Here is a 16,376-nt window from a genome sequence, read left to right on the forward strand (position 1 = left end):
ATATCCGTCCGAAATCAATAAGAAGCCCAAGAGTTGAAAGCTAACCCAATCGTTAAGAATATATGGGTGTTCTCGGCTTAATATCAGATAAAGCTATTACAACATTCTTTGCCTGTTTGGTGTGTAGTCTATCGTTAATTAAGTCTACAAATCAAGATATCATATGCAATCGAAGAAGCAAGGCTTGATAGATAAAAGAGCTAGTAGCTGTATTTCGATAATCTCCTGAGTCTTTTTCCATCATTCGATAGTGTCGAAATAGATTGACTGATCCACTGCGGCACTTCGAAAGTCTAAACAGCCATCTTTGTAGGTGGTGATGTGAAAATTTGACTTTTTAGAGATGCAAGCCCTGTGTTCAGGTTGTAATAATACAATAAAGGGCAATAACAAGCCCTTTCAGGAGCCGTGAACCCAAGCGGGCCGACTTGTCTTGGGAGCTATTTTTGCTGTGCTATATATCCAACATCCGTTATACAGTACAAATTCAACGATATACCTTGCTCATTACATACAACGCGGCTTCGAGTAACGTTATCGTGATAGATATTACCACTTGAGTTATTAGCTTGCTCGTAGATTCCCACAACTTAGAAATAGCTAAGTAGAAGAGAAAACTCGGTTCCAGAAGGCCGGGAGGGTAATGGTAACACGTAGTGTGTTGACATGTAAGGAATGGGATTATTTCATGAATATATAGGTACATTATACTTGCGTTCATGAAGCCCCTTTCCGAATATACCCGGTTATAACCTTCCAGTCTTCTAGTCATGTCTATACATTGATCTACTCGCGAGTGGAATTAGTTTCAGACGTCGAATAAACCAAATTTTGACAAGGACAGGATAACAGTCTTTGAACGACGATTTGGAAATGTGCGACAATCCGGTGTTTTGGTCGTCATTATTTGAATATAGCGAATGGCGACAATGCCCTGAATCGATAGTCGTAGGATATGACACGGAAAATCAATAATGAAACCCACGAGCGAATAACTACTCTGGAATAGCCAATCAAACGAACCATCTTCGTATGACGCATCGAAATCTCTTGAATGAGTGTGTAGTGACCTCAAGGACATTAGCAAAACGAGATTTGGTTTGGTGATGTGGTTGAAGAGGAAAGTCAGAGAAGACGGAGAAGAGCTTTTGTACTAGATGGGGAGGAACAAATGAAGAAGAGGACACGGAACGCAATTCTCTATTAAGAAATATTTTCAGCAACTTAACTAATCAAATTGGATGTCAAGCATCATCATATCCGATTATAACAGAGAAAGTTCCATTAAATCTCATCGGCCAAATAAGGCACTAATAAAGGGGTCGTCATAACCCGTCACTCCAAGATAACTGCACACTCGAGAACACCAGCACTTGGGAACCACTAGGAGCAGTACTTCTCACACTTGCATTTCCATCTACAATCATTATCATTGACTGATCCTGCGCGACCAGATGGTCACGGATTAGATCACCAGGTTTACGTCGTTGCACCGGTGATAACGTATAATCACTACCATTAATCGACAAGTTATCAGAAATGACAGCGAACTTTTACTATGTATCAAGAGTCCGGCTGAATAAATAATGAAAAAAGAGAATGCGATTTCGATGTCAAAAGTCCGCTCAAACAATACCAAAAATAAAAGAGACTTTGACCATAGAGTTCAAGATTGAAGAGACGAGAACTTCGTTGTCATCTTTTTATTCCCGTTTTAGTATCATGAGTTTATACATTTCTGCGCCATTCTGTCGCATAAACTGCATGTCGCTCAGGAACGTATCGTCATGTAGGTACGACGCATAACCCCCATCAATATAATACCATTCCTTCTCGTACGTAGTTACAGTTTTGGAATCAAAGGGCGCCTGTAGACTTCGGTGCTCAACTCCTCGAGTAAAGGTACTGCGCGTCGCGAAATGAGATGTCATCGAGAAGTAATGCAGCAATATATCCAATCAAAGTCAAAGTAAAATCATACAATCGAATTGAAAAGTACTAATGCAACAATTTCATGCGTGGAAAAAAAAGATTGAAGAGAATTCGTATATTGAGATTGAGCTCTTTTTCCTGCTATTCACATGCGATAGTGAGATCTCTCGACATCTATGAATGAATCATGGTAAAGGAAATAGGGGTAGCAGAGATGTAAAGGTGAGAGTTCTGTGTTGTTGAATAACACAATCTACTTGGAATGTCGATTGTATATTCATATAGGTCGTCGAGTATCAGTCATCTTTCGTATTTCTCGATAGCCTACGCTCCAGGTCTGGGTTGATACAGCATTTCAATGCGGTATGGGACTCCAGAACTTCACATCGCGAAAGAGGCGTAGTTGTGCAGCTCGAATCCTTCTTGAAGGATCACGCAGCTCGGCCTTTCGCTCTTACGCTATTAATCATCAATTCGCCTCGACGTAATTGGTTTGATCGTAAGATCTTACATGCGTATGAGAACTTCATGAATATGCTTCAGATGGGTGCCAAATACTCTCATCGTCCTTGTTGTATCTCAGGTACAGCTGCGGCACATCTTCTTTAGGACTACCTTCGCTCTTTCGGCTTTCAGCTGATGGACTCTCCTTAATAATCATTGATGCAAATGCGGAGAATGGCTACAAGGTAGCAAAAGAGTATATGGAAAGTACCCACAGCAAGGGTTTTCGTGTGTTTCGTGAATAGCTTCACATTTTGTATAAGTAGAATACCATTTCCTTGGCTTTTTCATAATCACCTCACATCTTCGTATTTCTAGATACAAATCTTCTACACAACACAAGCTTATCAAAACGTTAAATGCCCAAACCATTCAAGAACGCCCTTGGATCTTTCACCAATGGCAACGATAAAGCTGTCGTTGAAACTCAAACTTTCTAGCACTACTATCTCCTCAAAATCTACTTCAGCAGCAACAATGTCTACTATTCCCCCACCCCGCGCCGTGGTAACCTCGCACACCGCCTCCGGCACTGCTATCATTTCCTCGGATTCTCAACTTCCTCTATTTCATCCTTTTGGTCCTTCGGCCTCGGGTTTCACGACCATTCACACTCTTCCTTCTCTCCCTGCCTCCCTAATTACTCCTATCAACCCCAATGTCGAACAATCAATCCCTCGTCCACCTCCAGCTGGTTTGGTAGTTTGCACAACCGATTTTCCTCCCCATTACGTTACCCCCACTCATCGAACCATCACCTGTGACTATATGATTATCATGAAAGGTGAACTTGTCCTACATGTTGATGAGGGAAAAGAAACCGTTTTGAAGGAGGGAGATATCTGTGTCCAGAGAGGTACAATGCATACTTGGGAAAACAGAACTGATGAATGGTGTCGTAAGTTTGATTTTGCCTGAAATATTGTAGGTACGAGACTGATTTTGGAATAGGCTGCGTGTGTGTTATGGCCGGTGGCGAAAAGATCGTCATGGCGGATGGAAAGACGTTGGAGCAAAGTTATACTGCACCAAAGCCCAAGAATTAGGCGGATGATCTAGTTGGTGTTTAGGTCAGGATGTGCGGTGATGATTGGGCGGTTGTAGAGTAGAATAGTTTCATGAGAGCATTATCAATGACGATAGAAAGTTCTATCAATGGTGCTAGGGGGGATAGTTTTGTTTTCTTAAGTTGTATATTACGCATCGTCGCAATTGACACATTCAACTACCAAGCAATATCACTATTTTCTTTTTATGGTTTCTTTCTTTTATGCATTTATTTTCATGATGTATCACCATTGTGATAGTGCATGGTTGAGTAAAGATGTTCTTTAATGATATGAGGTGTATCCAGCACCTTGCATACTATGTTGACCTGCCCTACTACTTTTTTGAACTCTGGATCGGGTTGTATTGTTGCAACTTTGCATGGAGATTGTATTTTGAATGATATGAACAATTTCTTTCTGGCATCGAATCGTAAGCGCAATATTAAGTAATGATGCAGATCCACAACATACACTTTCAAGCGAATGTTGGTAGCGGAATTGTAATGATACTGATATTTTGCGGATGTTTCCTTTCGTTATTCCTCATATAACACGAGAGTCTTATTGTCAGGACTGTTTTGAGTCGAGTGCACAGCACACCATTTCACCAATGTTTGGTGGTATCGAAGCCGTGATAAAGGCTTTTGCGAATTTAGGTCTTCTAGGATATTTATACATGTCTTGGTTGTGCAAGGCGATGACCTTCTGCAAGGAGTTCTTCTGCGGTAAAGGGCCTTCTTTTGATTCGTTAGCTTGTCGAATCTTTGATCCCTTTGGTGCGCTCCAACTCACTCTTCTTCTCCTTCCTCCTTAACGTCATCCTTCATCTCTTCGTCTTCGTCTTCGTCATCATCATCATCATCCTGTTCGTTATCTTCCGCATCTTTATCATCATCATCATCGTCATCATCTGCAGCACTCTCTGTATCTTCCTCGATATCCTTCGTATCCTCTTCCGAACTATTCCCAATCTCTTCATCCGAGCTAGAATCCTCTACAAGAATAGCCTCATTTACGAGGTACTTTTTGAGATTTCTAGACTTCCACGGAGCCGCCATCGATGTCTTGCCACGAGCAACTTCAACTGACAATTTGTGAATTTGCTCAGCAATATGTCCACCACTATTGATAAGTCTCCTAAAATTCGAATCCTTAAACCCCACAAACACGATCACATCCATGATAAACTTCAACATCTGTTTATTTCCCCAATACACCGATCCACTTTCCACCGAGCACCCACGCGCCCTATCGACCTCAAAATTCGTTTGATCCCAACATCTATTCAACGTCGCCGCATCGAACCCAAAATACTTAATAATAATCAACGAAGGATTATTCTCCGACGCCTTCGCACACAGCGCTCTCATAACATCATTCTGATACCTCGGCGCCCGGAACGCTTCTCCAAACATCCACAAATCCCACACCATCCATCCCCCAATATCGATATTTCCAGTGTACAGCCACTTTCCAAAATGATCCATGAGATCGCCTACGGTGGAGCGAAACATCTTAGCTTCGAATTTCGTCTGGGATTCGCCGAGACATTCGAGGATGCTGAGGGATTGATGGGGGGCGTGTTTGTCGAGGGGTTTGAAGCGGGTGGAGATGGCTTTTAGGATGGTGATGGGCCAGTGGGTGGTGATGTGAGTGTGGTTTTGGAAGTAGCTGATGGAGACCATGTTGCCGCGGAGGAGGTCGGAGAGGAACTCGGGAGGGTTTTCTTCGATTAGTTTGGAGAGGACCATTTTTGGTGGGTTGGGAGAGGGTTTGGAAGTTGGAAATAGTTCGAGGATGAGGTTTTGGAAGGAAGAATAAGAAAAGAGAAAAGAGAAAAGAAACGAGAAGAGAAGAGAAGAGAAGAGAAGAAGAAGAAGATCAATCCCCAAGCCCCTCGCTCAATTACCCCGCTTTGAAAATTAGTAAATGGAGATGAATTTTCAAAAATTCACTTTGCAAAACCGGGCTATTCACTGCTCGAATTCAGATTGGAGAACTAAACTGAACAGATACTGATATTTTCTCATGATGTTTATCATGTTGGTTTTCTTCCTCGAGGGTATGGAGAGATGTTTGATTGTTGTTTTTTGTGTTTCTGAGCTTGTGTTCGTTGTTTGCTTGAGTAGGTGTTAATGTTATATGGTGTTATTCCTCGTTTTGTGTGGTCCATTGTATCTATATTGTAATTATTGAGACTGTGATGAAATGAAGTTTATTTCTCAAATGCTATTCAACTTACTTTCAGTTTCCTTTACAAGTAATCTGACTTCACATATTCACAATTCTTTCTTGTTACTGCTAGCTGTAGTCACTGTTCTTTAGCCATTGATGGATTCAACTTTATCATCTAAAATTCTGCAATTTGTTGGTTATACTTCTCTTCTAGATTTTCATTTAAGGGAAATAGTCAGATATACTGATTTCCCACTATTTCTTGAATGAACTATTCGAAACTACTCGGTTATTCCACTTCCTATTCCTATTCTGTTGCTTTGAGATTTCTAATCCTTTTACTTCAATAAATCAAATAGAACACTATATCTATTAATGAACTCTCGCAGTATCAATAGTTCAGTTTTGACGTTCTGAAGTCTTTTGATACAATAGTCATTCATTCATATCTATTTATGTTTAGCCATCAAGTCTATTTTCTTCGAAACTATTCAACATAAAAGCTGTTCATGTGCATCCATTCTATAATTTATCTATATAACTAGCATTACATCACACCTCAACACAGAAGTCGAAGTCGACTTGTAAGGCATGTTAGATGTTAGACATCAGACAAAAGTTAAACATCTATAGCTTATAAATCAATCAACTTCACAACCTTCACAAATTTTCAAAGAAAAATCACACTTAGCGAGAACCCATCCTATGAATTCACGATCTCGTTGAATTAAAATAGCATTATATCACCTCTAAACTCCTCAAACCCCCCAAAATCCGAATACATTCCTCTACAACAATTCCATATCGTAAAATCTTCTAGCTTAAAACTATACCTATGCCTTTTAAGACTTAGGGGTAAGATCCTCTTGTTAGTTTGAGAAGGACACGGAAAGACGTAGCACCCGCGTATTTCGTAGGTCCTAGATGTCTATTGTATCCTGTCTACAGAGCTAGCTATGTATAGAAAGGAGTAGACTTTATATAGATACTACTAAAAGAGCTAGTCTCTTTCGCATTCGCCTAAAGCTTGATACAGTAGTCATTATTTACCTAAGTTCATATACTTCTCAAATCACTTAAATCGTTAATCTTTTACTTTTACTTTTTAAGTAGTATGAAAGAATACTATATCGAGATTATATATACATATATATGAATAAAGTTATTATCTAAACTATTATATAAATACTAAAATTAAAAAGATTGTGAGAGCTAAAGATATATAAAAAGATAATTTATTGTCATTAACAATTTGAATATTATTATACAGCGAATTTTATTTTTATAATTTTATTCAATAAAATCTTATTTCTATATCTTTTTTTAATTAAAACTTTTTTCTATGACTTTGTCTCACAAAAACTTATTAATAAAAACCAATATAAGAAATCTCTAATTGTTAAATGATTTCGACATATTCTTTCTACTAAATAATACTGTCCTTTCCAATTGAAAAATTATATAATAAATACTTTTAATCGATATTATAGTAATAGCAGTATTAATTACTATCTCCTATCATATTTCTCCTCTATATTCGACTCGAATATCGTTTCTGATATCCTATGTAAGCCTTTGAATGTATAGAGCCATATTACTCCGTACTTTATTCGCCTCATTAAATGTACTTAAATCTAAACTAAATCTAAACCAAGCAAATAGTCTTCCATTCGGCGTCTTGAAGAAATAAAAACTTATTTGATTCCTCATTCTTTTGGCTCATATACCTCCGGCTCTGTTCTGAAATCGGATGATCATTTTCATTCAATAAATAGCCCGGCTCCGTGGTCATTCTGCAAGCCTCGATATCTCCCGTGTCAACATAATATTCTAGAGTAAGGAGTCCAGCCCGCTCGTATTTCCCATCCGCTACAGGGTGGAGAATCATGATGTTATAGGTATCCGCGTCTTTGTAGAACTGGCCAGCGGTTGGTAGTACCAGGCCCAATTTGTGCAATTCGAAATCATACTCTCTATCGAAACGCACCGGGACACCAAGAAATATACCGGGCCTTACAAGAAATGTTGGAAAAAAAATTGGCGGCAGCGGCCCAACGACTTCCTCTTCAAGATGTGAATATGACTGGTGACTACGAATCTTACGGAATCGTAGCGGCATAATGAATGAGGTGATATGTAAGTCCTTCGGGTAAATTTCGCCATGTAGATTCAACTGAAGTTCCTGGCAGAAACTATCCAAATCAATATTCCTTTCATCAAGAGGAATTTGTATCCGAACACCACGCTCTGCGGAAGTCGCTCGTTCATTCTCATCTGTCAAGTTGTCCAGCGGCTTGTTAGCTGCCCTTTCTACTGTAAAGGTCTGGATTTGAAATCCATAGTATCCAAACCTGACCGAACCACCCCAACCTGACCAGGACCAGCTGGGAAGATGTTCCCTTCGATGGGCAATAGCTTCATGATACCATAGCAGATCAAACAATACCTCTTCCTCTTCAGCTTCAGTATGCCTAAGCAGCTTCAACGGAACTCCCCAAAGGTGGAACATTGGTCTATTGCCGCGCATTACAACTGACTCGTAATGTCTCAGGACTCCAGCAAATGCATTCAGGCTGTCACAATCGTGGGATAGATCTCGCTTGCAGTATCCCTCTATATGTGACTCAAGACCGCGAAAGTCAAGCAGCTGAGCCTCAAGTTGACATGGAGGCTTCATAGAACTGAATACACGCTCCAGGTTATCAATATCATGGACAAGGCGAGTCAATGTCGTCTCTCTTTCCTTTCTCTTGTTACAGAGAAACAGTACTTCGCTATCGGTGAATATTAGCCTTCTTTTAGAGAAGTACCATTCTTGGTAAGTCCACCCCCGCCTGACCCAGTTGCTGAGCATGATGTCCGCTACAGCGTTGGGGACTTCAACCAGATGGGTCTTGCCAACGACTGTGTAGGCTTGATAGCGTGGTACACTGATTCCCGGCAACCCATCACTAGCACTGCTACCGGAAGCCGCGACTATAGTGGCGCGGGCGTTACTATAGACAAGATCCATCTGGTTGATCATAGACTGCATATGAGGGGAGTTCGGGTTTTGGTCGATGCACTATGGTCAAAGCTTCTATCAGTTCTATTGTTCACCGTCATGCATGAATTATATCTTGCCATAGCTGTAGTGACTCACATATCGATCAACCCATAGATACTGGTAGCCTAAGGCCTCAGTGACTGCGAAGGCATCTTGTACAACTGATGGGAACTCGCCTGGGCTACTCTCACAGGTAGAATTGTCACCCCAAACATAAGATAGAGCAATGTATTCGCAGTTTAGTGGAGCCTGGCAAATTCTTTTCGTGCTAACCTCAACGACACGCAGCTTCGCAACTTCTACCTTCGTAGACTGGCACTCTTCATGATTCTCAAGGCACCCGTTCAACAAATTTCTAAGAAAATCGAAGTTGACTCTTAAGGGCTCTGTCATGCGAATACCAGCGATCTCATTGTTCCTGGATTTGTGTGCTATGATCAAGCGAAATTGGTCTTCATGGCTATATATCCTATTCGAACCAGTTGCTGGGGATCGAACTGCCAGTTTGATACACGGGTCTCGCTCTCTGGAATCCCATGATTCAAAGGAACCCCCCCATGTTTCAGTGAAACCCTCGCAAGCTTCCAAACATACATTCAGCGGTTGGTCACTTGATTCTAGAGACTGATTAGGGGCGCGGCTACCAGAGCTTGGATTGACAAGACTCCCAACCAGGTGACAGACGCGACAATCTGAGTTGAGTAGTTGGCTACGGGAATTCCCCTCAAAGGTTCGGACGGGTTTTGTGTTGCGTCCATCCGGGCCAACCATCGAAGATTTTGGCCACGAAAGCTTTGTCCAGTCTGTAATATTTGACCAATCTACCCTCCGACATGATTCGCAGAGGGATTCAAGGCTCGTGTCATGCTCGTCACCACCACAGCTTATGCTAGAGGAAAGCTCAGCAACAGCTCTCGGTATCGGGGACGATTGATCGATCGGCATACTGTTCGACAGAAAGAACAAGAAGTTTAACTATTGGATCCTTCTCAGTATATATATAAATGCATAAACGCCCGGCAAATAATAGAAAAGTTGATGAAGCATTGCAGCTGAATCAAATTGCGGGGAGAGCTTGACATCTTGAGGTCGAGTGGCTTCCTGATCTGTGAGACCCGAGATTGTGTAACTACCGTCACATTATTTTGCAGTGATTTTAATCAGCATACACAGATCTATACCTAGAGTGGGAAGATCATGTAGAGCATACTAATGTTACACTCTCATCAAGTCGAAGCCTTTCCAGCATAACAAGTTCTATGACTTAATAGCTCAGTTCTACGTTTAAGGACAACGATCTGAACTATCCATCAAGTTTGTTACGTTTGATTACTATCAATCGCAGCCTCGACCACTGACGAAGTCACTCAGCCTAGAAAACTATACCTAGGTGGTCCATCGATCTTATGAACCCAAAGTGTGGGTGATGGTAAACATTAGCTTTCAGAACGTGACTTTTTTGTGCCTGTTCTGTTCGACCTCGTCCTATATCCTGCTTTCAAAATCTCAACCTATCTCATCCCTTTATCGTTCTAGCAGACTCGATTGATGATTCATTCCCATCTACATCTAAATACCATCTACATCTTATTAAATCCAAATCCAAATCCAGATCCAACACGATAATCCAGAAACCCAAGAAATATATATATACCTACCTAGAGATATAGGTCTGATCAATTTCCTAACCGATCTATGACCGGAATGATATGTGTAAAGTTTCAGATCTTTCTTTTATATTCTTCTTTTCTCACCTCTCACTCCACTCCAATCCAATTCTTACTCTATCCAATCCAATCCAATCCAATCCAATTCTTACTCTATCCAATTCCTACTCTACCTCCCCCCTCCTCCTTTCACCCTACCCAAACCCAACCCGATCAACTCAATAACCAAAACCTACCTACCCCCTATACCACCATTTCAACCATCCCCTCTCCACCCTCCAAAGTCCCTATAAAATCCAGCACTTCCCCCTCTTAATCTATCCAACTATCCAACTATCCAACTATCCATCTAAACTCCAAATAATCTCACCCCATCTCCATCTCCATTCTCATCCTCATCCTGATTCCCTACCAACATCCATATAACTTACCTACCAACAATATGTCCACCTCCCCTCCCCTCACACTTCTCTCAAACTAATCAACTAGTCAATCAATCACCCTCCACACCTAACAAATTTCTCTCCCTACCAATTTCTATCCCAATTTTCATTCTTCATCTTATTACCTTTTCTTATTATCCATTCCAATACCCCTTTACTCTCATACTTATACCAAATATTAAAAATCCTCTCTATATATACATATACATATACATATACATATACATATACATATACATATACATATACATATACATATACATATACATATACATATACATATACATATACATATACATATACATATACATATATATTATATCAACTATCTAATCATCCAATCATCAATCACCCAATCATCCAATTACTCACTTCAATATATCAGATGACTTTCCCTCTCCCTCTCCCTCTCCTTTTCCCTCTCCCCCATCCACCTATCCACCTATTCACCTATTTAAATACACAAAATCCACCCTGCTCCCTCTTTCAAAGGTGCTACATCCGGAACACAATAAATCCATAGATTTTCATTCAAAGAGGCCAGTTCCCGGGTGTGCATATCTTTGTTTGATTCAATTTGTCATTGTTGATATTACTCAAAGAGCTGGTATCAATACCTACCTACCTACCTACCTACCTACCTACGAATCTCTCGGTTAGTAACTTCATTCACTATACACAAACACCTTGCAATCCTTGACCTAACCATCTTCACCTCATATCATAACTCACGCATAGATGACACACAATATGAATTTCATGAAATCTTTATTATTAGACTTTGAATACACGCCACATAAAACAAGTGCACAAAAATAACTCCCTCGCTGCAGTAAAAACAAAAAGAAGGGAAGCAGTCCGGATACCAAGTACGCATACATCATCCATCCTCACTGCTCACTCCTCAATTTTTCAAGCTTTTCCTACTATCCGGAATAAAAGACCCTAGACAACTAATCATGATGTATAAACCACCCGGATGTATGCAGTCCCCTGATCCATTTGATTCATCATTGAATTGCTGACAACACTCGCTTTTGAGTTTTCATATTTGTAATATCCTTCCCAGTCCAAAGATCATTCCTTTCGTGCTTCACCTACACTTCCAGAGATCTCTCGACAGGTAAACTAATCTTGTATTTGGATCGGCAATTTTCGTTTATGAAGTCTTCTTTTGAGCTTGAGCACCGGCAACATACTTTCCGACGTCGGTAGCATCGTGGAAAGTTCTAGTACCACCCTTAACAGCTTCCCAAACTTGTCTTGCTGCTGGAGGAGTAGATTGAGCACCAACAAGGCTATCGATTCTTGCCTCTACTTGTCTGAATTGACCTTGAACAAATGCACTTTGAGCGAATCTTGAGCGGAGGAATGCAGTGTAGATAACAATCAAAATCCAGGAACCAGATTGGAATGCAATAGCGGAGAGGAAGATACGAGCCCAGAGAATGATTTCAAGAAGAGCAACAAGTCCCATGGATGTGTCATAGTATTCCTTGACGAACTTGCCAATGGTATCGGCCATAGCGTTTGGCTTTGGAGCAGCCTTGGGGTCGGTACCGGCTGGAGCTGGTTGGAGAGTTGGGATGAGGTTGGTACGGGTGTAAGTTGCAACGTGGAAGACAGAGTAAACACCGAATGGGAGCATGGCAAGAGGGTATTGTTTGGAGAAGAGCCATACGAGTGCCATGGCTATCATTTGTTAGATTCTAATCATCAAGGTGAGGAGAAAAAGCACGTACCCAAGTATTGAACATTCTCATCAGCGATAAGAGAGATCAAACCAGCTTGATTTGCTTTTCCAGCTCTGGCGCGAGCACGGAATGCTTTGTAAACCACGATCCCGTAGGTAACAGCGGCGGAGATAAAGGCGGTACGATAAGAAAAGGTAGCCCATCTCGAGTAGTAGTTGAAGGTTATGTATGAAAGACCATATCTGATGATGCAGAAAAGGAGGGAGAGATGTCTATTATTGAGAGTTAGTATCTATCACAGAATCGTATGTCATCATGTTGCGCAGATAGAATCCTGAGCTTTGTTTATGGAGCAGTTTGGAAGTCTGCGAGAAAAGACCACATATTATCCAAGCTCCAAAGAGCTGACAGCTCTCTTTGACGCGGGGAAGAAACAATCAGAAATTCGACATACCCTACGAACCAAGCAACTGTAACAATGCCATAGTCAGTATATATCCTTATGCATATTTTGAGATTGAGACCAGCTGCCACTTACACTGTAATGTTTGCGCGAGTTGTATGAGCCTTTGCTGAAGGGGAAGAGAGGCAGAAGGTGGGGGAGCCATTTTGAAGATGTTGATGTAAGTTTTCTCCTTGTTGAAGGAATCAAGTATCAAGCGTACGACACCTTTATTACGTTGATTGAAGTTGTTCTGTGATGTATGGATTGATGCGTGTAATTGTGGTTGTGATTATAATTGTGATGTAAAGGTGTTGATGGTTGTGAGGAAAGATTGGGAGATTTTAATGTAGTTTTGGTTAGTTGTTGTAGTTGTAATTGTGTCAACAGGTTTCTTTTTCTTGGTTGATGGGAAGAAGCTACTGGAACATGGCTGAACTAGTTGAAAATCCCTGTACTGCGTCACTTTTATTTGTTCATTCATTCATCCATTCATTCATTTACTTATCTACTCGTACCAAGCAAGTACTTGCTTGCTCGATAATCACTCACTGCTCAAGCGATTGTGCATAGTTTGCCTTGATTGGTTTGAATGAGTTTGATAGATGAGCTCGGATTCTTTACTTCTTTACTTCTTTCTACATTCAGTCAAGTCGAGATGAATTGAATGTTTCTTCTTTGTGAAGGGATAAGGAATCCAATTAAACCGTGAGTATATCTGAGAGATATACGAGTACCTATCTAGTAGTAAAAAGTCAAATGTGAAGAGAGAATTTAGGAATAATATATATTTACATTTATTACATTTACATTTACATTTACAATAAATAGCATTTACAATAGCATTTATATACTTATCTATATTTACATTCACTCAAAAACAAACAACTACTCAATTCCTATCTCTCATAGGTACTAGGGAGGTAGTTTTCATATTTCCAGTCCCTTTCCTTGATTCCAACTTTCCATCAAACATACCATAGATCAATATCATACCTACATACCTACACACCTACACATCCATACTCACCATCTAGACTCCATACCCAAGAAATCTTCACAATGTGGCTTCGTCAATGGTCACCCATTTGAAACTTGGGTTGCGTTGCGCAAGAAATCGTCATAATCCATCCACCCTTTCCAACCCTTGCCTTGGGCCCCGATTGATCTTCACATGCTATTAATACCTACCTACTCGAGTACATGACATAGGTACCTACCTACCTTGCCTTGCCCGCAACTTTTCCCTTTCTTTTCCTTCCCTTCCCTTGCCTTCAACTTCACTTAGAAGTTAGAACACGGCTCGCGTGCCACCTACTATAAATGCTCATAACGAATCAACGTAAAGTTACTATTTAATCCAATCATCTTATCGAATTCAATTTCCATGATAATAATAACAATTACAATAACAATCATTACCTACTAGGTACGTATACCTATCTATAATCGTTGTACATGAAAAAATCAAATCCATCCTCAGGAATTTATTGAAGTTATATAATAGAATTCTATATTCGTTGAATCCCCATCGTCCATTTAGATGTACATCTACCTACTATTTATAATAAGTTGGTATCTTCCCTTTCGCTCCCGAAAACTCCCAAAACCTCCCATGAAGCATCCCTAAGACTCCTATTATGCATTGCTCTTTTGAAGATATCCCCCTTTAACCGAACGCCATACAATATTTTCTTGATAATGATCTCATTTTGTCATTTTCATCATCTTCGCATCCGTTTGTTAAAGTGTCGATAATCTCGTCCATGTCCATGGCCATGTCCGTGTCCATGCCCCCCATGATGTCGTCCATGATGTGGTTCTCTCGGAGTATGATGGGTGGGTATTGGCTCCACCGGCACCGTCTCTTCCACTTCCACTTCATATCCCTCATATTCATCCCGAAAGTATGTATCGACCGTGTCCCTCTCGTTCTTGGCTTTAACCACATCCAACATATAACGTACCGTACCATTCTGACCACGAATACCCGACGGTGGTTTCGAACCTGAACTTACCGATTTGGGGCTCAGGTTTGCTGGTGATGCAACATGTCCATTAAATCGTAAGTCTGCTGGGCTGGCTGGTGTAACAGGAGTGTTCGGTGCATGTCGCACGCCATTGTTTCGTGGTGCTTCGTGGTGTTCGGTGTGTCTTGGTAATCTCTTCTCTTCCAGCTCTTGATTGATCTTAATCCGGATACCAATAAACTTCTCGATATTGTGTAAAGGACCAACGATCGACTGCTTCTGATAATGTGTGTAAAGATCTAATAAATCTAACATCGTTTCCACAATTTCTGATCGACTAGTCCACCACTTTTTATAGCTTGGACCTCTCCAACCCTTTTGCTTCTCACAAATCAATGTCGCTAGTTCAACACAAGCAAAGGACATGGTGGAACAGGTCTGCTTGAGGGGGGCAAATGTTCGGTAGAGATCTAGCATGACTTGATAGGCAACTTCTGCAACGTCACGTTGAATTCCACCATTCTTCACAAGTTTAATAAGGTGTTTTTGCGGGTAACGAACACGAAAGTCGAAGCTAGATGCTTCGAGCATAAGACGTTCAAGGCCAATGACAACCTTAGAAGGAGCCTCAAAGATCTGCTTTAATTAGCAGCTATCCATAATCAGGACGTGGTGAAACATACAGTATCGTCGGAGCTTAAGTGTTCTGCAGCTGAATGTTTTAAGTTGTGTGCGGCGCAAATAATATCCTTGGACTTCTTAAGGGTATCTTCAATCTTGCAAGCCGTTAAAAGTGCAGCAGCTGCTGCATCTTGGTATTGATATTCAGTATCTTTGTGAACAAGCCGAAATCGATGAAAGTAAGTAGCAGCAGTACAAAAAGTTCGCACTGGTCTTGTAGAAGTTAATAATTTGTGTCTGCGCAAGTGAGGGTAATACTGACAACTGTAAAGCAACTCTAACGTCATTAATCCAAGTCACCCCCTGTAACCTAAACTGATCTTCACGCGTAGGATTTGCCCCAATGATCATGAGTTTGGTATTGACATGTTGCTGGAACATATATGGTTTGGCGACTTGAATGAACGATGGGTGAGGACCCGTAGGGATAACTTGGGTAGGTTCTGGACCAGGCGCCATTGGTGCGGGTGCCATTGCAAAAGAATTGGAAATTGATGAAGTAATATGTGGAACGATAGTTGAGGATTTCCGCGAATAAGTCGACCAAGGGGCCCCTCGCATCTACGTTCGGTTTCCCGTCAGTCTCTGGTAAAGGCTTGCCTCAAAGTTTGTGCAAGAAATGACAAACGGTTGCAGTTATAGCTTTCCAGCTCTCCAAGTTTGACTATGTAAAACTCGGGCGAACTCAAACTCGCGATAATCTGAACCTCTCGCACTGCAACTAGTAACGCGCTCCAATCAATGTCTTCGTAGTCGAACTTCTATATTCAGCT

The 16,376-nt window shown here is 40.9% G+C and overlaps 5 protein-coding genes across 5 annotated transcripts; 1 reads left to right on the forward strand and 4 right to left on the reverse strand.

Annotated features, from left to right (window-relative positions):
• Positions 1–2,913: 2,913 nt before the first annotated feature.
• Positions 2,914–3,482, forward strand: EAE98_007761 (uncharacterized protein; the record flags this gene model as incomplete). The annotated part of the gene is made up of 2 exons (XM_038955384.1): positions 2,914–3,334; positions 3,388–3,482. 2 exons carry the CDS (start codon positions 2,914–2,916, stop codon positions 3,480–3,482), a joined length of 516 nt encoding a protein of 171 aa, XP_038808113.1.
• Positions 3,483–4,155: 673 nt separating this feature from the next.
• Positions 4,156–5,236, reverse strand: EAE98_007762 (uncharacterized protein; the record flags this gene model as incomplete). The annotated part of the gene is made up of 2 exons (XM_038955385.1): positions 4,156–4,219; positions 4,278–5,236. The coding sequence occupies 2 exons, from the start codon at positions 5,234–5,236 to the stop codon at positions 4,156–4,158; spliced, it is 1,023 nt and encodes a 340-aa protein (XP_038808114.1).
• Positions 5,237–7,305: 2,069 nt separating this feature from the next.
• On the reverse strand, positions 7,306–9,651 carry EAE98_007763 (uncharacterized protein; the record flags this gene model as incomplete). The annotated part of the gene is made up of 2 exons (XM_038955386.1): positions 7,306–8,724; positions 8,803–9,651. The coding sequence occupies 2 exons, from the start codon at positions 9,649–9,651 to the stop codon at positions 7,306–7,308; spliced, it is 2,268 nt and encodes a 755-aa protein (XP_038808115.1).
• Positions 9,652–11,975: 2,324 nt separating this feature from the next.
• Positions 11,976–13,118, reverse strand: EAE98_007764 (uncharacterized protein; the record flags this gene model as incomplete). The annotated part of the gene is made up of 4 exons (XM_038955387.1): positions 11,976–12,508; positions 12,559–12,782; positions 12,965–12,980; positions 13,049–13,118. 4 exons carry the CDS (start codon positions 13,116–13,118, stop codon positions 11,976–11,978), a joined length of 843 nt encoding a protein of 280 aa, XP_038808116.1.
• A 1,558-nt stretch (positions 13,119–14,676) lies between these two features.
• EAE98_007765 (uncharacterized protein) lies at positions 14,677–16,077 on the reverse strand (the record flags this gene model as incomplete). Its single annotated transcript, XM_038955388.1, has 3 exons — positions 14,677–15,558; positions 15,606–15,816; positions 15,866–16,077. The coding sequence occupies 3 exons, from the start codon at positions 16,075–16,077 to the stop codon at positions 14,677–14,679; spliced, it is 1,305 nt and encodes a 434-aa protein (XP_038808117.1).
• Positions 16,078–16,376: the final 299 nt, after the last annotated feature.

This window comes from Botrytis deweyae (assembly GCF_014898535.1).
Source record: "Botrytis deweyae strain B1 chromosome Unknown BDEW_019, whole genome shotgun sequence".
NCBI lineage: Eukaryota > Fungi > Ascomycota > Leotiomycetes > Helotiales > Sclerotiniaceae > Botrytis > Botrytis deweyae.